This window comes from Zerene cesonia, chromosome 1 (genome assembly GCF_012273895.1).
Source record: "Zerene cesonia ecotype Mississippi chromosome 1, Zerene_cesonia_1.1, whole genome shotgun sequence".
NCBI lineage: Eukaryota > Metazoa > Arthropoda > Insecta > Lepidoptera > Pieridae > Zerene > Zerene cesonia.
In genome coordinates, this window is record NC_052102.1 from 8,127,252 (window position 1) to 8,147,719 (window position 20,468).

General features: G+C 30.7%; 2 protein-coding genes across 2 annotated transcripts; one reads left to right on the forward strand and one right to left on the reverse strand.

Annotated features, from left to right (window-relative positions):
• The first annotated feature begins 177 nt into the window (after positions 1-177).
• LOC119840893 (transmembrane protein 18) lies at positions 178-11,486 on the forward strand. Its single transcript, XM_038350243.1, has 4 exons — positions 178-470; positions 1,099-1,216; positions 2,137-2,285; positions 6,701-11,486. The coding sequence occupies exons 1-4, from the start codon at positions 414-416 to the stop codon at positions 6,818-6,820; spliced, it is 444 nt and encodes a 147-aa protein (XP_038206171.1). The 5' UTR covers positions 178-413; the 3' UTR covers positions 6,821-11,486.
• On the reverse strand, positions 10,695-18,421 carry LOC119840799 (L-threonine 3-dehydrogenase, mitochondrial). The gene is made up of 4 exons (XM_038367591.1): positions 18,243-18,421; positions 14,258-14,782; positions 13,549-13,815; positions 10,695-12,712 (listed from the first exon to the last, which is right to left on the reverse strand). The coding sequence occupies exons 1-4, from the start codon at positions 18,343-18,345 to the stop codon at positions 12,579-12,581; spliced, it is 1,029 nt and encodes a 342-aa protein (XP_038223519.1). The 5' UTR covers positions 18,346-18,421; the 3' UTR covers positions 10,695-12,578.
• Between the last annotated feature and the right edge of the window lie 2,047 nt (positions 18,422-20,468).

Sequence of the window (20,468 nt, forward strand, 5' to 3'; positions counted from 1 at the left end):
ACTTTCTAGTGGTATTCGCGACTGCATTGTTCGTGATTGATCGCTTTTTTAATTTTTAGCACTGTCTAGATGACCGAGTTGACGTTTTTAGTATAAGAAAGTGGCAGCCCTGCCGACAAACGACAGTCCACAATCATATATTCCACAATTGTCAATCCACATAATCATTGGTACCGTACATAAGTGTATAATCTATGATTGGTATCCTACGACTTACCTTACGAGTAACTACTAACTAGTTGTTGACATCTAGTGGAGGTGGAGATATTAGCATTTACTAAACCGCAAATGCGATGTACAAATAACTAGTTGTTAGTGATTTTGTACTCGAATTGATTGTTTATTGGTGTTGATAATTGTTAGTAGAAAAGTGTTTTTTGAAAAGTTTTGTTCATAAGAAAAAAACAAAGGATATGGAAGGACCTATTGAAGTTAACGAAATTTCTGATTTCGTTTCGTACATTAAAAGTGTAAGTATACAATTTTAACGATTGGAAATTTAAATTTGTGTTATAAGCAGAATTGCATCCTTCATATATCGATCAATTTTTATGATAATCAATTTTAGTTTGTGTATCGTAGTAATTCAAGGTGATATTGTTATAAGACAGATTTCAATAATACAAATTATTATTGAAATCTATATTGTTTTTGTGGATAAAATACATTTTTGTAAGTTTCAAAAAAGATACTTGCTTCAAAAGTATGTGCATTCTTACATTTCAATCAAAGTAAATATATATATATACTAGCTGCGCGTCGCGGTTTCACCCGCGTAAGTCCGTATCCCGTAGGAATATCGGAATAAAAAGTTGCCTATATGTTATTCCAGTTGTCCAGCTGTCTACATACCAAATATCATTGCAATCGGTTCTGTAGTTTTTGCGTGAAAGAGCAACAAACACACACACATCCTTACAAACTTTCGCATTTATAATATTAGTAGGATTAGTTGGATACCCAAAAATTAGAGTTGTATATATATTATAGCTTTGTCATAAGAATTATTATTAAATCAGTTGCAGTATATCCATTTATTGTACATATTGAATTTTAAATGAGGTCCTGATATAGTGAGTAAAAATTGTTTTGTTTTAGATTGAATGGGGTGACCCTTGGTTAATGGCCCTCTTATCATTTCATGTTCTGGTTACATTTACCTGCTTTTCAACTAGAAACTATGGAAATTTTCAAATTGTCCTATTCATAACACTCTGTGAGTATGCTTGAAGTGCTTTTATTTATTTTTATTTAATACCCAATTTGAAGCTACACAGTTGACTGTTGTTGTTATTGAAAAACTGATGTTTCTCCATCAATCACACTGAAACAACTGAATAGATTTTAATGAATTTTTTATACAGACAGGGTATAAGCTGACTTGGGTGAAAGGATACTTTTTATCCTGATAAAATGCACTCTTAAACCAGGAATATGCAGTCACTATATCATTTGTAAATGTTATAAGTCCATGCGGGCAAAGCTACTAATGGAAGCTAGTACATAATACACATTAGATTCACACAAATTCGAAATTGTTTATCAGCAACAGACCTGCCTTAATTTTCTATCTGTGAGTAATTTACAATTGTTTAAACCATCAAGGTCAGAAGGTGGAACTTATTATGCAAAGACGTTGTATGAAAAATAGCTTCCTTTTATTATATGTAAAGCTGCTTAAATATGTGATCAAGTCACAAGATTTCACATGTAATAATTTAATAAAATACAAGTGTTATCATTATTTTTAAATGAAATATTAGTTACACTTAGTTATTTTGTTTATTGTTGTGTAATATGAATTAATAATCCTTATCATTGTGAAATAATGATTCTTAACTAATTAGATTTTTCTACAATAGATAATGAAATGATTGTGTTGTGATAATGCTAAACAAATCTTTCATAAACAGCAGTATGAAAACAAAAAAATGAAAACTCTCATCTATGATATTGTTGTGATAGATTATTGTAGCATTGATATAAAATATTGCAGACAAACAGGAAGCTTATCTAAGCTGTTGGTTCGCTCAATGGTAAGCTATCATCAACTCCCATGAACATTTGCAGAAGTAGGGTCTTAGCAATTTGTTATTTTTAATAAAACATAACTCTAATCAATATAAACGTTTTCAGTACTTTTAGTATACTTCTCTGAAAATATCAATGAGGTGGCCGCAAGAAATTGGACATTATTTTCAAGACAACAATATTTTGACAGCAAAGGACTGTTCATATCAGTGGTATTCTGTATACCAATACTATTGAACTGCATGATAATGGTGGTGAGTAATTTTTTATTTTTTTAATTAGCTCTTTATATATCTTATATAGTTTGTATGGCAATCTTCATAGTCAACACCTATCGTCTCTAATAAAGACTATTATTATTGATAAGAAGATAAGAGGATAAAAGGGTGGATGTTTGTTCCTATAATAAAACAACACCCTATTGGTTTTTTTTTGTTTGAAAATTTGTATTGCATTAGATTATTATCTGGATAACACATAGTTACTTTAAATCATAGTAACTAACTAATTAGTAATTTTTAGACTGATATACTTTTGTTGATGCTGTAATAAATAATAACAAAAGGTTAAGCAATGGTTGGCATGAATATAAATTGGATCGGTGACCTATCCTTTTTGTAGTTTCTCTTTAGCTTATTTGCCCTCAAGACCTCTGAGAGATCCAAGAATAAATGGGGCAGTCACTGGGCGGCTGCCGTGCAATGCAGTTAAGATAAATAAAATACTTCCACATATTCCTGATTATCTCCCTAATTTATTGCGACGCCGACTCGCACTTGACCCATTTTAATAGAAATTAAAGTGTTATCCATATAAATATACTACTCATATTGTGTATGTGTCTTTCGACATTTGAAACCATATAACTGTAATTCTTTAATTCTCTTAATAAGGTTCCTTACACTGATGAACTAAATTAGATATGAAATGATACTTATCTTGAAGTATAATATTATCATAGTGTAACTAGATTATTTGAAAGATTTGCACCTGTTCGAATCACGGCTTTCGGCTAGCCAATATATTTGATTCATTTGATTAGTTATTTATCTCTCTGTCTGGTTTGCATTGAGATAATAATTTATTGGCACCAAATTCTTATATAATATATAAATACAAATATAGGTTATCTGAGGATATTTTGATTAAATGCATGTTGTAATTATCAAAGCAGTCCCACAAATTTTATAATTATAACTAATATCTCACTATAAACTACATCGTCTATACATTATATTCTAGACTGTTTCTCATTTCACAATACGGTTAGGTTTCGCTATCATATGTTGTGCTAATGTGCTAATTTAAATATTAGCCAAGCCAGCAGAATGTAAAATCCGTCAGATTATAATTTAACTTGCGAGATTGTAATCTGTCAACAAATTGTGATCTGTTACATTTGCTAGCAATTTCACGCGTTATTTTACACAGACATTAATGCAAATATATGGCACATATGTATTTGGCGAGAGTTTACTTTTCCCGAACCTCGATCATGTGCTGCTTGCTTGTCGAGGTTAGCTTTACGGGGCTCCTATTTCTGTGTAGGTTTTAAATCAATCCTTATCTTACCACATCATATAGAATAACTATTTAACTATGTATCGGTTTCACATCGATAGATTATAATCACGATTTGTCGATATATAACAATTTTAAGGTGGGAGATAAGATCTAATTAATTTACGACAAAAGTTACGAATGCGTAGACACTTCTTTTCGGTGAAATGGTTTTGGCTTCATTACCTATAATAAAGAGGAAGATAAAAAGATTCTTTTTTAGAACGGCAAAATAATTCGAAGCAAAACAATTTCCAGGATATAACTATCCTGTCTTTTCTCGTGTCTGAATCTATGTATAATTTAAATCGCTTCAGTAGTTTAGGCGTAAAGAAGAGACAGGCATATGGAGTCACTTAAATACATATTGGTAGGAAAAAGCATTGATACCTCCATGCGAAAGACAAGAGCTGTCAGACGTTAATTTATTATGAGCTCTGATGGAAGCTAACAACTGCGACTTTCTGTCCAATTGTGCGCTATTAAGGGCGTACTATGCCAAGAGATCAACGCGTTCGAAAGATCAATAGTATCAATGCATAAATTATATATAATGTGCATAGTATTATGCTTTGAAATTACAACTTAAGGTTGGCATTTAGATAACTGTAACTTTACCTTGCTGATGTAAAATGCAAAAAAATAAATAAATATAGTGTTTACTTTTTTATGGATATACAAACATTTAAGTCCTTCTCATATAAAGAAATTAATCGTCAAATTGTTTTGCTAAGCATAAGAATCGAAAATACGAGTAGCTTGACCGTAAGCTTAGAAAGAAAGGAAGGAAGCAAGCCTAGGAGGATGTTGTTAAAAGGAGCTCAATCTAATCATAACTTGACGTTCTAAGTTATGATGAAGAAACTGCCTACCTGAAAATACTGCGCTGCTTATTCCTGTCAGGCCTTCTAAATATTACTATTTTTATCTAACAAGGTATATTTCAAGAAAGTTTTATTTTTGAAATCACGACTAAAAATACTTGCTTTTTAGCTTTCTTGTAAGTGAATTAGTACATGTGTTTTATATTTTTCTAAACATTATTTTATTGACAAAGTAAGACTGATACGTAAGCTAAATAATGACTAAACATATAATTAGCACCAGATACACCTTCGAATACGGTAATGTGGAAGGAGACGTCATGTCATCTTTATTTATACTTATGACGATGACTAGGTCGAGACTTATCCTTATATAAAAGGATATTTTTATTTTTTTTTCCCCATACTAATTTCCTCAGGCGAGTTGGTAAAAAGAAAAAATCGCTACACAATAATATTTCATAAATCAATATAAATTTTAAAAATTACTCTTGTAATATAGGAAACCTCGCTCCTTTTATATTAATTTTACTCTATTTTTAGTGTATACTGTTCAACTATCATGGTTTATGAGATACAGCCTGGTGACAGACATAGTGTGTCACACACGAAGTTTCAGTATTCTTACAAAGATTCATATATTTGTATAGAATTAAAAATTAAAAAGTGACATGTGATTCAGAGCCTCCAATAGAATAGAGACGGTACTGGTAACAAGTTGTAATAATGTAAAAAATATTTTCAATTTAACATAATATCATTCGGATTGAAAATCTAGTGAATACAGTTCAGTCCATCCATCCATCCATCCATTCAGCCCGAATTAGTCCACTGCTGGACATAGGCCTCCCCCAAAATGTGCCACAATTTCTAATATAATTAATTATTATGAATACAGTTCAGTAGTTTAGGTAAACCTATCTCAATCCAAATCGCAATGGACTGATTGAAAACATTAAAGAACAGCTGTTTCTCGATTTGTAAATGGATAAACGAGTCACGAGTTTAACGTACTATTAAACTGGATGTGATTATGCGTTGTTATTTATAACCTTGTAAGCAACTAGCGATGCGTACACTCGGACTTTCAAAGGTTGAAGCACTTGAATTCTATTTAAAGGTACCGACGTTATTTTATAGTATTTTTAATCGTATATTTTCGGAGATGAGCCTATAATTTCATAAATACATTTCACGATAGCTATTCTTGTCTTAAAATGTATTCGTAAAGTAATTTTATACAGATAACGGTAGAGTACTCGTTCTTAAAGATATAATAGATTGCATCAATATTCATGACACATTGTATCAATTATAATTACAAGTTTTTTATAAATATACATACATATATATAGTATACCTTATCGATGAAATGTGACCGTGATAGAAATTAAAATTATTTTATACCATTTGCATGGAAATTTACGTTTGATTATTGTTAATGAAAAAAAAAACAAAAGAAAAACGGAAAACGTCACAATTAAAGCAATTTTAAGTAAAACACCAAAGTTTTTTCAGCAAAGACTTCTGAAAAGTAGACAGTAGAAAGACTGAACCGGTTAATTAACGGGCTAATGATGAAAATAAAATTAAGTCTAATTGACTAAATTAAACTGACTTCATCGTGTTTTAAGAGAGAACATAAATGTTTATTAATTACTTTAATTTAATTGAGATAAAATATTATAAACAAAACGTATTATATTTATGTTACCTGTAATGTTTCTCTAAAATTGTTATCTACAAGAAATCTTATAGAATTTAATTTTACAGAAATTTTACTCCCAATTAACCTTATCATCAGTTTTATACATCCATATTTATAGCTTGATCATGTGCATTATTTTGAGTTATTTCATTCGAATAAGTTTTGTTATAAATAAACGTGACATCATGAGTATGATTGTACGGTATTTAAGTCACGAGCCAAACCTCAGTTCGTTATAAATGGATGGCTTAAACCGCTTAATATTTAATTTTCACAGACAAAACATGGCGTAGAACATAAGTTTTTCAATATCTCTGCACTATAATATTATTAAGATTTTTTCTTTATATTTTTTTGTTTTTTGTGCAGATTTTTTTTATGTTTTTAATATTTTCACGCAAAAACCACTGGACCGATTCTTTCACCATTAGAAAGCTGCAACTTAGTAAAGTTCACAAGTCACTCAGTGGAGTGACATAGGCTGCATATATACCACGGGCGAAGCCGGGTCGAGCAGTTAGTTCTTCATAAAAACGCAAAAAACTTCAAATATTAATCGATCAAACAAAACTTTCAGGGTTCCTGGTTGTACCAGTCTACGCAGATCATGGCAAACTTGAAGAAGGCACAACTACGTCAGAGGCTCAAAGAACTCAACATGAACAGGGAAGCGATGCAACACGCCAAGTCCGATTAGTGTAGGTAATCGAGTCAATTTTAGTTTAAAGATGTAATTATTTTTGCTAGAACGTTCGTGGTTTACAACGTTGCGTAGGAGTTTGAAATTTGCTAGTGATAGAAGTAAAATTGTTGGCTGTTTTTTTTTTGTATAGAATTTTAATTATTCGTAATTATGTTGCGCTTTGCGATACTTGCCGTACGCTGGAGTATGTTGTTGCACAAGTTGATATAGCACTGCGTAAACAGCAATAATTTTTGCATATTTGTTATTGGTGATTTTAGTATTGTTCAGCAAGGTTGATCATTTGCCATATAATAAATAGTCCTAAGAGATACAGGGATTGCCACTATACATGATTCTAAATTAGTTTTTGAGAAATGTTAGCACATAGTAAATTTAAGACTACATTTATAGCGCGCTTAAAAGTTGAATATATGATCGTAGATCATATATATTTTCATTTCAATTTCGATCGTGCTTCATTATTTCCAACTAGCTTCCCGCCCGCGGCTTCGCCCGCCTCCGTATTGTTCTAACCTTTTACCATTTTAACTTCCCTGGACTATTCAGAATGTACCAAAACCATGATTATAAAATTCAGACCAGCCATTGTCGAGTTTAAGCGGGACTAACGAACAGCAATTGATTTTTATATATAAGATGAACCATTGAATATGATACAATACTGGTTTATCGGGTATATCTTGGTTAGTTCTTCGTAGGACAACTAGAAATTGTTACTTTACACTAAGAACGAATAATGAATATACATCGCATATTGATTTTTCCTTTATTTCGATAATCTGTACTCGTGTCGCTTATAAGTGCATATAATAATTGTTTTGGCTCGGGACTAAATGGCGTAAAATACAGTCATTGTGCAATAATTGCCTTGTCATTTTTATACTTATTTTTAATGGTAACAATTTAATTTTTTTAACGAGGCGCTTTTTTACTTGGTTTGAACAACTGAAATTTTATTTAACTAACTAGCAACTATATGCACTCGTGTTTATTAATGCTTTTAGGTTTTATCAAACTGACTGTATGATAAATTTTCTTCAAACCGCTACAAGTTATTATTCTTGTATTAATAATGTACGCTTCTTTGACCCTGACCTTGACTTCGATGTTTTGCTCGCGTGTGTTCAGGTATTACAAAACTCTTTAATCGTATATACATTTATTGTTGATAAGTTCGTGTCACTATTGTAAATTATCCGTCGAATAAAAGAATATCTGGATAATAATTAGTAATTACCTAACGGATCACATAAATTTGTTAGCAATTGTGAAATTATCGATATTCCTAACACGGCAAAGTATCACGGCAATTTTGAATGTGTTCAATGAAACAACTTTTATTGATAATATGTACTTAATGCTAAGAGCTTAACTATTAATACTTATGTATCATTACTTTTAATTTGTATTTTATACAGCAGATACATTTCTCCGCTATACTGATAACATATATAAATACGCTACGGATTGCGAACCTACGTAATTATTGGGAACATAATCAAAATATATTTCGTCACAGTTATTTATTGAATGATGAATTATGGTGATACATAAATTTTTGTGAAGCACACATTCACATATGAATATTATAAGTAATATTTTTTTCCATCATTCAACCAGTTTCCATATCAAGTTTATTTTTAATATTTCCATTAAGAATTACGTTGTTTGAAGAGGTATTGGTAGGTTACCTAAACGTGCCATTAATGGACAGTGTAACGTAAAAAATTATGTTTTATAATTTTTTAAATATATAATTTACTTTAAATGTAAAGAATTATTTATGATAAAGACGCATAGACTAGTGTGGCATCCTATAATAATAATAAAAAAAATAGATGACTTAAATATCTCTTGACTCAGGGCTTTTAGGAAATATAAAAAAAAGTCTAGTGATGGACATGGTATAAACCAGGGATGGACACCCGGAATGAACATAAGACAATACAGAACAGATGAATACTGGCTGTAATGGCTGTATTTTAATTCAAATCACTTTTTCTTATAAAAAGACAAAACCTACAAGTAAAATTATTACAACGAAATATTAACAATCAGTCCCAATCAGTCTTTATTAGGTTTTCTTAAATTGTCTGAGATTAAACGTTCCTACAAAAAATTTTGCTCAGCTAATAAAATCACTGTTCACCCTTCACACCTTCTAAGCTAGCCCCTTCTCTTTCCTTCCTTTATCTAATGGGCCAATTTCCCTGCACTTTTTCGTTTATACGCTATTTTATAGTTATATTACGAAATATATAGCGTATAAACATATAAATATAACTAACTATATTTATATATTTCGTTTAGGCGCTATGTACATGTTTGTTGTCTTTCTTTACCAAGGTATGGCCAGGATTGGGTTTAAAAAAATTCGCTCTCATCTGCAATAAATATTATTTCTAGGAACCTTTACGGTTTCAAGGTGGTTTCTTTTAATATATTAGGGAACCTCATGAAACCATGTTGTGACCTGCTCTTGTGTTACAGCTTTACAAATCTTGATCGAGTTAGTTGATGTTTTGTCTATGTGATCTCACAGTGTTCCGCTTCAGAAAAGCCTAACACCACGTGCGACCTGGTCATCTGGTCGCTTATGGTCGCCCAAATGAGTTTTCCTTTTATCAGCAACAATAATTAGCTGTACACTGTCGAGAAGTTTCTCGTCTGTTATTCAAGTATTTATATTTAATTCTATTTGCAACAAATAACACTATTTTAATTTGAATTTGATTCTAGAACTTAGAATACCTATTTTTTCTATGTTTGGGACATTTTATATAATGCTTGAGAATCTAATTTATGTGTGAGGGATAAACTTGTCATCACAACAATGTGCTTTGTGCATTCAGTTTATATGTATTTTTTTACATTTTAAATGGATTTGGGTATATTTTTTTAAATAACCTAAAAATTCCATATTTGTCACCGCCGCTTCTAAATATATATTTTATCAAAATTCGACACGTGAATAGAATTTGTGAATATCGGTTTTTTTTGCTTTTTATTTCTTTTGCTTTCATCCGTCAAGTACTAATTTAAAAAAAACTATATGTTTATAAGTATAATTTACGTAATTTAAGAGTATGTCTTACTTTTTATTATAATCTTGTTTATCTTTTACAAATTATTACCTAAATCGGTCAAAGTTTATATCAAATCATGAAACAATTCATAGCTATAACGATACAAAAAAAAAATTGTTGAAACTGTAAAATTTGTTTGTGCCTATGCAACTGGTTAAGTCCTGCTTAGTTAAGTCCCTGCCCTGATATTATAAAATAAAAGATGCTCGATTGTTCGGGGCGCTCCACCTGCGTTTTGTTTTATAATGTAAGGCCCCGCTCACAATTTTTTATAAAAATTTGAAATAAAATCATGCATTATTTCCGTTTTCCTTGTTTTTTCCCATTATATGGTGTATATTGAAGAGTTGCACATTGAAACACACTGTCCTAGGTATATCGATTGTCCTAAGTTTACCATTTAAATATTACATTTCAAATGATTGCCGTTTTTTTAATGAGACATAACTTCACTCATTGATTTCATTTTGTTTTTTTTTTAAGAAATGTTCCATTTTATAAATCGATGACAATCAGCCACAATATTTCTTGCACAGTAAAGTATATTATGCAAATATCTAATAAATTGGCAAAAATCCTGATTAACTCTGTGTAAATATTAAGCTACGCCTAAATATTACAGAATTTGTCCATTATATATATAAGCTGAAACCTTTGCCGATCACTGAAAATATATGGAAGACTGAATGTGTATGTGATTCGTAATTCACTTTTCATTATAGTAAAGCTAGATAGTAGTTAAGCGTTTAGGCTAAGTTTTAATGCTTTTTTTTATTTTATAGTGCAATGTGCTGTAGAGTTACAGTTAAAATTAACAGTCAAATTATACATACATATGTTATGTTTAGGCACTATGCTGAACGGGACGTTTAATTAATACGTACTTGACGTGGTATTAATATGTGTTTCACACAATTTTTTAAAAAATCTTATCATATTTTTTTATCTAAGTCAAAATCGGAATAAAATAACGTTATAGTTTTGTTTTATAAAAACTTATTTACCCAGTTGAAATGTTTGTAAGGCGACAAAAAATTAGTTCATAGTGTGGCAAATCTACATCACTTAATGTTACTCTTGAAAATACCTAAAATAGTGTTCTAGGTACATTTTTAATAAATCATAAGCTTGCTACAATGTGATACTTGTATGCACACAGTTTATGATAGTAAATGTTCATAATCATAATACTTCGATCAAACGTATAATTTCGTGCTACGCATGTTTTTTTTTTTGTTAAAATTATTTTATTTTTTCCGTTGATTCTATTATGTAAGATAGAAAAACTTAACTACTTCACATATGTATCATAAACCATAAGAATTATATTTGTTCACACAGCTCACACAGGCCTTCTGTAGTGGCTTAGGCCATAATTCACAATGCTGGCCAAGTGTGTTGTTGTTGATTATAATTTTGACGTTATCTTTCACTAACGTGTGTCTGTATGTATATTATTATGTAAAAGTTCGAACCTCCTCTTATGAAGTCAGAAATTTGGTACATGACACTTTATGGAAAGCAGTTTATAACAGAGAGAAGCTAATAAGTCATTTTTAATGTAATGCAATTTCTTAATATAATGCAATAAAAAAACATTACATACAATACTTACATATATTGACACACGCACATATTACATACTTATACACATACACACATTTAAGGTTATGTAACAACTTGTGACGACCGAGCTAGCTAGTGAACAAGTTGAATTAATTTTATTTGTATTGTTATTAAGAGCGGCATGTGTGGAAAATTGGTATGTTTTTGTTCATTTTTGATTATGTAAAAACTATTATATTTGATCGGAGTGTTATCCAATGAATATTGCACATTAATACTGACTTTTTTTTTGTTACAAAATATTGTGAACATGTTCAATGAGTTTTTATTTTATTTTATTATATGTGTTATAATGTAACAAATAGATACATGTTTGTTAATTTTGTATAATCACAAGGCGTACTAACTGAAAGTGTAATTAAGATTTATTGGTTATTGGATTAAAAATAAATGCATTTGTTTAAATACGTTTTTTATTTTGTTTATAAGTGCTTAGGTATTTTAATTCAAGCCGATTACAAAAGTGTCCAGAAAAGAAAAATTATTTACATTACCCTTCACAACTTAAGAGCTATTCTAAAGTATAATCAGTTGTTTACAAACAATCTGAACTATATTTGCGATTAAGGGCTGATTTTTCAATCAGTGGTTGAAACGTAACTAGTCGAATATATTAGCATACAATAATTCATAGGTTTGTTCTAATTGCTCATCCTTCGACATTTCTAATATGCAATACCATAGTAAAATCCATAGAGTCTTTTTAAGGAGACGTAATCTCGCAGCGAGAGACGAGAGAGAACCAGCCCGAGCTACATACGAAATGTTAGCAGCTCGGGACACTAGTTAGCGGCTGCTGCGCGCATGTATAATGTTTTGTAGGTATCCTATATTACTTAATTATTTAGTATGTGATTGAAAGTAATATTTAATCACGTCATAAAATGGTACATGCCTGCTACTAAAAGGGTTGTATTGCAGTATGCTTTCTCTTTATGTTGTGATAGTACTTAATTGGACAGCTAAATTCTAATCAAAGATTGAAAAATCTACCTTAAGATTAACACGTGTGAGTAAAAAATTAAGTATCGATTTTTTTATTCATTGGCAGCTATCTTCTCCTTAACTTCCTTTATCATAAGCTCGACGAGGTTGTCTAAGTCCACGGAGGGCCGCCAATTCCAGTCCCTTCTGGCCTCGCTATCGTCAAATACTTGGGGCCAAGAGTCCGCTGAAAATTGATACAGTTGAAATTAATACAAAACAAAAACAGCATTTCGCTAATTTTTACGAGCTATGGTGAATCACTACTCATTAGGCGAACCACCAGCTCGGTTGCTGTAACATAAAAAAAAATGTTTTTATGTTGAATGTACTTGAAAACATCACTTCCTTTTATAATCCGATAGTGCGAATGTGTAGACTATACAATGATTGTCTTAGTAACAAAAATGACCTTGGCATATTCGGCAACAAATAAATTCCAAGAGAATTTAAAAGAATTGTACAGACTTCGCCACAGGAAATATTATTTACGTAGTCTTTGTTTCTCTATAACATATACTCGTATATCTAAAAGTGTTTAATTGTAATCAAGAAATATTGTTATGAGTAGGTATTATATACAAACTGAACGCACATCTCTTTGTTCTGAACTGATGTAGACTAGTTACTCACTCATTTATATAGAATTTGTTAGGGACTGTTGCTGTGTGTGTGATTTTATTTTTTGTATGGGATATAATTAATATAAATAATATTATTAATAAATATTTTTGTACTTTACTCGAAAACTGTCGACAATCGATGTTAAGTTAATTATTATTAATTCACACGAAATTGAATGTACATTGTCCTTTCTGACACCACGAATGTATGTAAACCTAACTCATTGGAACATAACATATATGAGGAAAAATATGCACTTCTGTATATAAAGTCGAATTTCTACATATTATCTTTATGTGATTCATAAAAAGCTTTCGACTTTCCTTTTCTTTAATATTCATTAGATATCTGTAATATCCTATGGTCTATGAGAGAACATATTATAAGACATTTTCTTACCGATATCTTGTCTACTATCAGGTTGGTACGTTATGTTGAATTCAGGGACGTATTTAATAATTTTGTCAGCTAATTCTTCGGGGGTGAAACTCATCGATGTTACATTGTAGACACGTCTGTTCAGTAATTCGTTTGGTGCTTCCAAGAAGTTCGAGAGGGCTTGGAGGGCATCTTTAACATGCATCATAGGAAGCCTCGTGTCTGGTTTCAAGTAACATTGATAATGACCTTTACGTAAGATATCGTGGAATATAGCTATGGCGTAATCTGGAAAAAAAAAATATTTTCTATTTAGGACACAGAAAAAGCAATATCTTTGTATGATTGAATGCGCTTTAAGATGATTTGGGTCTAATGTACCTCAACCACTTTATAGAATTTATAGTCACATTTAGAAAATTTATGATTTTAATAGATAGTGATACTCTTTTCAATTTATGATTTTCCTTAGTAAAATTGCGTCATTATGTAGTTCCTTTACGATATCTGTTTACCAAGTATTTTCATGAGGAAAATATACTAAAAAAAAAACTTAAGTTAAAGTTAAAATAAACTAAACTTAAGTTTTTAAGTTTAATTTAAGAAATGCTTGTGTTGAACTACTTCCTTAATCTCCTTTGAGAGTAGTAGATATCGTCAAAAATCAACGTACGGTGTACGACCACCACAGTTTCCAGATAATACAATAGAAATAAATATGCTTGTGTACCTGTGGTACCACCACCGGGTGGATCACTGGAGATAACACCAGGAAATCTAAGACAACGGAAATCTAAACCAAATTTATGATAATAATATTCCCCTAATAGTTCCGCGTGCACTTTCGAAACTCCGTAAATTGTTCTAGGCCTCTGAACTGTAATGTTGGGCGTAGGATTTCTTGGTGAGTCCGGTCCGAAAGCCCCAATTGTACTTGGTACAAAAATTCTTAGCTTATACTGTTTCGCCAGTTCAATGACATTATGCATGCCTTCTATATTAACTCTTACAGCTAGTGGAACGTTTTGTTCGCCAATGGCACTAAGCAGAGCCGAGAAATGTATCAGCCAATCGACTCTGTGATCAACGACTATTTTCTGGAGTCCTTTAAAATCTAATATATCCGCAAATATATAGGGGCCATCGTTAACAACTTCTGTGGATGGTTTGATTATATCCGATAGGATAACATTTTCTTGACCATATTTTCTTCTTAAATATTTTGCACACTCTACACCAAGTTGTCCGAGGCCACCTGCGAATAATAATAAAACTGGTAAATATATTCGCTTAAATGAGTTCAAGGTAGTACCTCAGTAGTTAGAATGAGAGGAGTGGACGAGATCAGTGACACATGACAAGGGGCCCTAGAACGGCAAACACGAGCCATTATTTTATCTTAATATATATAAATTCCGTGTCACGTTGATTGTCCGCGATGTACTCCTAAAATTCTCAACCGATTTTAATCAAATCCGCATACCATGTGTAGTTTGATCCAACCTAAAATATAGGATAGTTTTTATTATTTCAATAACGGTAAATGTCTCTCCAAGCGGAGCCGGGGCGAGCAGCAGTAAATAATATAAAGGTGATAGTTCATACATGTAATATATACGAAAATTGGGATAAGCACGTTAAACAAGAAGCGCTGTAAAAATTATAAACATCCGGCTGTAATCTAATTTATGCGAATTAATGCTTGCACCTATGATATATGAATAAACTGTTATTTCTTTGAGTTAAGAATTTGCACGTTGTTTATACCAAGACATATATCTTATTTCATATGCGTAGTAAAACTGTCACTTTAAATTTCGTTATGATTTCCGAACATAAACTATAGTATCTCAAATAAGCAATAGATTCCCTTTCTAAATATTTCTGCTACGTAATTTAATATCTTTATAACATAAACACGTATTCGAGTTCTACGTAGATAGTATTTACTATTTACGCGACAATAACCACATGGCATTCTATACGTAATTAATACGTCGTAATTTCAAGAGACAAAAGTAAACATGATATTCATCTTTTATGAACTGTAAATACTTCTATAAAACCAAGTTTGACGTTGTTATTAGTAATGGGGCAGTACAAATATTTCAATGCATATAGAAAATACGTAATAAAATCTGTACTATTTTTGTTGTTTATATTTCAAAAATTCGTTGTGAGGACAAGCATTTTTTTTGTATTCAATTGATTAAAAACTTATGTTTTTTCTTATTATTAAATCAATACATTTCAGGATTTCCTTCGGTTTCCGTGAATATTAGTAACAGACCTAGTGACCTATATAAACTGTTCATAGTCTTATAAAACAACATTGGTATTCATTAAAAAAATGACATCGCAAATACAACTGACACACTTGATTTATCCGTGAGAATGAATTATTATATTATTCTAATGGTCTGGACCAATAATGACGGAGGTACTTAGGCTTTTGAGATAATGTTATTTATTACAATAGAGCCTTGTATACATTGCCTTGTATTTTACGTAGAATATGACCACTAAATATGATTTAACTTTTCTTTCAGAAAAAGTGGAAGAAGTTTGAGTAAGAAATCTATATCTACGTAGGTACCTACACAATATAATAAAACTGAAGATGTCAATTGTACCTAAATTAAATAAAAACTAAAAAAATGCTTCTAGTGGTCTTCATCATTTAACACAAGCCAAAAAATCATTTTAACATTCTTTATCGTCTGTCTGTTTTGGGTTTCAAGCAAAAACTACTGCACGGATTATGATGGAACTTTTTTTGTGATATAGCTAAGTATTTGACTCGGCAACATATAGGCTATGATTTATTTTGAGTAATTTAATTTAAATTTGAATTTACGCACAGGTAAACGAAGTCGCAGCATATCGGCTAATAATAAATTAAACTTATTTGTTCTAACCGAACAAAAAATATTAAGTTTTTTTTCTGCCATTTTATGCTCAAGGTTAATCAGAATTTAACCCGGGTCGCTTACTTGCGCGCTAACATTCTGATCCATTTTTTTTTGTATTTACTAAACTAAAAATGATAAGCACATTTATTCATCACTGTGACTCTTCATTTTTATCCCACTAAAGTATTCTTTAGTTGCATTTTACAGTTATTCATGAAAAACGGTACAATAATAAGATGAAATTTCCATTTTATCTTTATTTGTTTATGGTTGTTTGGCGAAACATTACAGGCTATAAAACATTCATATAAACTTGTCATAAAATAACATGTTTTCCAACACCACTATATAAATTAAGAGGAATCCATAAACTTGTTAAAATCTGCTTAATAGGTATGCTCAACGATCATACAAAGAAATTAAATCAAAAATCGATAGAAAAGGCATTTTTAAATAAAGTAGAAGGCAATTTTTCGCTGAGGCTTATTTCTCCAGATAAAGTGGTCTTATATTATTTTTTTTTAAATAAAAAAAACAATGCTTTCAAATAATGGTGCAGACGAAGTTAATATAAGTTCGCTATAATAAAGATAACTAAAAAAAGGTCCTATTTAATCAAAACCACATTAGAAGCACCAGATTCAAATTACAAATAAAAAAAAATTATCACCCTAAAAAGTTAAGAGAACACATACAAAAAATACGAACGAATTGAGATCCTTCTCATTTTATGACATGGTATAAGAATTATTTCTTACCACGTGATGAAATCTTTGGGGGAGGCCTATGTCATACAGGCCTATACCATCAGAGTACGTCCTAAAAGGCTGAAACGACGACGACGACGACCACGTGACGAAAACAGGATATATTATGCAATTATTTCAACCTATTTCGAATATTACATCGAGGTAAATATTGTGATTAAATAATCGTACGTCGTGTTCGTGCAAAAACTGGCACACAAACGGAATGTAATATTTTTTTTTATATGTTACGTAGTCAGTATTAAGTGTTTTAAATAAGTTAGATTCGGAACCGGATAAATTTTCGAAGTCAAGGCCATTTAGGCTATTTATACAATTTTTAATAAAAGTAACCACAACTGCGAGCCTACTACATGGTGATAATTAATATGGACACCTTTTACTTAAGGATCACTTTTAGCATAGCTCTATAAATTTCGATCGTTTTTTTTTAAAGAATTTGTTGTTAATTTTAATTTCACAAATGAATATGTATAAGCTATATTTATAGATATCGATCCCAGAATTTATTTTTCATTAATTTTATTATTTAAAATTTATGAAAAATGATGTAAAGACTGCATAAGCTAAAATTACAAAAACAATGTTTACACGTGAAGAATTATAAATGTGACTACATTTATTTTATTTCCATTTAGGTACTTTAATTTTTTCATTTATTCGTTTTTGTGTTGGCGCATGGCATCTACCTAAGTATATTCATTGATAATGATTTTGAAATCATTTCATACAAATAAGGCAGTATCAGAAATTATTGTTGGCTCGCTTGAAGTTGACAATTTTTAAGTTTTCTTGTGTTTGGTTTCACGCGAGTATTATACATTTAGAAATTAAAAACTTTTCAACGGATTTTAAACGCGATTTATTCATTATATTATTATAGGAGACTGTGTCTCCCCGTGACCACGCTCGCTGCAAAGTGTTCGAAACGTCGGGTTAATAATATAATGAATAAATCGCGTTTAAAATCCGTTGAAAAGTTTTTAATTTCTAAATTTTTAAGTTCTATTTTAATTCCTATCAATCTATGACTTACCGGTAATCAAAATTTTTGGCGGTTTCTTAATAATAGCTTTCACAGAATATGCACGTAAATTGTTTGCTAATGTCCTTTGACATAAATTTCGTAGGAAAGTCATGGCTTTTTTATAAGTTTGTGATAAATTATAAATAATTAGGAACGATTTTAGATCTGCTTTCCACGAACGATCATAGCATACTAAAGCAATAATGGTTTATGTGATTTCGAGCCTCAAATGGAACTGGTTATACCAGGTCGCGTCATTTTCACAAGACTCAACGTTAGAATATGTAATATTTACAGGAAAATGAACTTTATTTCAATCCTTATCAGAGCACAGCCGTTCGTGGTTAATCAATTTCATTCGACGCCGAGGTGGGTGTGTCTAATTCTACGTAAGTATAAGAATTTTGAGAGGTTGATATTAAGGAACTGCGAATTGAGTCCTAATAACAAGGTTATCTAAAATAAAACCTGACCGTGTATGCTAATTAAATTCAATTGACATTAAAAATGTCTCAGTCGTATGTATTTAAAACTGTATTATACCCCCTTATATAGTTTTAAAATTAAAGAGTTTTAAAATTAACGATTTTGTTTTAATTCTACATCAAAATCTGAAAGCGGGAGAATAATAAGAATCCAGAAGGCACAATGCACTTTACACTTTCTAATCGAATTGCTTTTACTTTCATAAACTCATTTAAATATGCATCAACACAGTAAAAAGTTTTATAGTCATTATTGTACAGGTACCTACCTATAAAGGTATATTTATAAATGTTTATATCAGCGTTTCTCCATATATATATCTACATCTTGTAAAAATTAAATTACAAACTAAAAAGTTTTTACACACTTCAACATTCCAATAAGAAAATATCATTTGTCATTTATCATCACATATTTGATTGAGGACAAACATAAGTTTTTCCAAAACATGTTTTGACTGGTAGAGTTTCCGCGATCTACCTAACATATGCGAATATTAATAGCTAACAACACACCACCAACCGGTTTTTAGACTAATAATAAATTGCCCATTTAAATTTGCGGAACGTATGCGCGAAAAACGAGTACGAATAAATTATTTTTAATCTTTTAATAGTGGAAAAATAGGTAGGTACTGCTATTTCATAAAGGGATACTACTTTGAAAACCTTTCCGTTACATTGAAGTAAGAAAAATAATTAATTTATTGCATTTTTTTCAGTTTTAAATTGGAATAGTATGAACATAATAATCTATCCTAATATTATAAAGCCGAAGCCTTTGTTTGTTTGTTTGAACGCACTTATCTCAGGAAATACTGGTCCGATTTGAAAAATTCTTTCAGTGTTAGATAGCCCATTTACTGAGGAAGGCTATAGGCTATATTTGTACCACGGGCGAACTGAATTAATGCCGTAACTATGTATAGTAGATAAGACCACGGTAATATTGTATTACCCTGATAGAAGTCCGCTTACTTACTTATCACTACAATTCTTTTCTTGCATTTGTTGTATGTATCTGTTTTTCATATTTTATATGACTGATGAGGAAAATTCAACGAAATTTTACAACATAGTAGAGCCAGTATTCAGATTCATTTATTACTTGACTTGAAAACGTGGTAGGGGTAGTAAATATTTTCTCATCTGTGGCCAGTATAATTTAACTCTTTCACATTTTAATTAGTATTAATTTTAAATAATAAGCTAAAAGTACATACAAAATATTTTTCTATTGAATTGTTAACATCTAATCGCATCGTAATTTTATGATCGGAATAATTAAGTGAAATAACACATGTCAATTTCATTGTGCGACCCTTCCTTATTACAACATCAAAGGATTTAATCTAGATAAACGAGTGTGCAATCTTTATTTTGTAACATTAGTAGCCAAAGATTACTGATTAAATAGACTCGATTTTACTTATTACGTTTCATATATTTTTTAAAGTGAGGTAATAAGCTGACTCTACCGATCTATACTATATTATAAGTTGTAAAGTTTGTTTTTTTGAGTGCGCGAATCTTAGGAACTGTACTGATTTAAAAATTTACCGTTGAATGCTTTGAGGCTATACCTATATGGACTACACATAGATATAGCCTTATAGCTATGTGGAACTGTAGGGAAGGTCGGCGTTTAATAATAGCATGAGAATGGTACTGTACTTGTTTAACTATGCCAGTTCTTTCTCCCTTCATCAATAAGATCCTGATAATATTATAAATGCGAAAGTGTGTAAGT

Coding starts and splice junctions, on each gene's coding strand:
- LOC119840893 (XM_038350243.1), top strand. CDS start 414: ATGGAAGGACCTATTGAAGTTAACGAAATTTCTGATTTCGTTTCGTAC. Junction 471..1,098: donor TCGTTTCGTACATTAAAAGT/GTAAGTATACAA, acceptor GTTTTGTTTTAG/ATTGAATGGGGTGACCCTTG. Junction 1,217..2,136: donor TGTCCTATTCATAACACTCT/GTGAGTATGCTT, acceptor AAACGTTTTCAG/TACTTTTAGTATACTTCTCT.
- LOC119840799 (XM_038367591.1), bottom strand. CDS start 18,345: ATGACTTTCCTACGAAATTTATGTCAAAGGACATTAGCAAACAATTTA. Junction 14,783..18,242: donor GCCAAAAATTTTGATTACCG/GTAAGTCATAGA, acceptor TATTATTCGCAG/GTGGCCTCGGACAACTTGGT. Junction 13,816..14,257: donor ACCCGGTGGTGGTACCACAG/GTACACAAGCAT, acceptor TTTTTTTTCCAG/ATTACGCCATAGCTATATTC.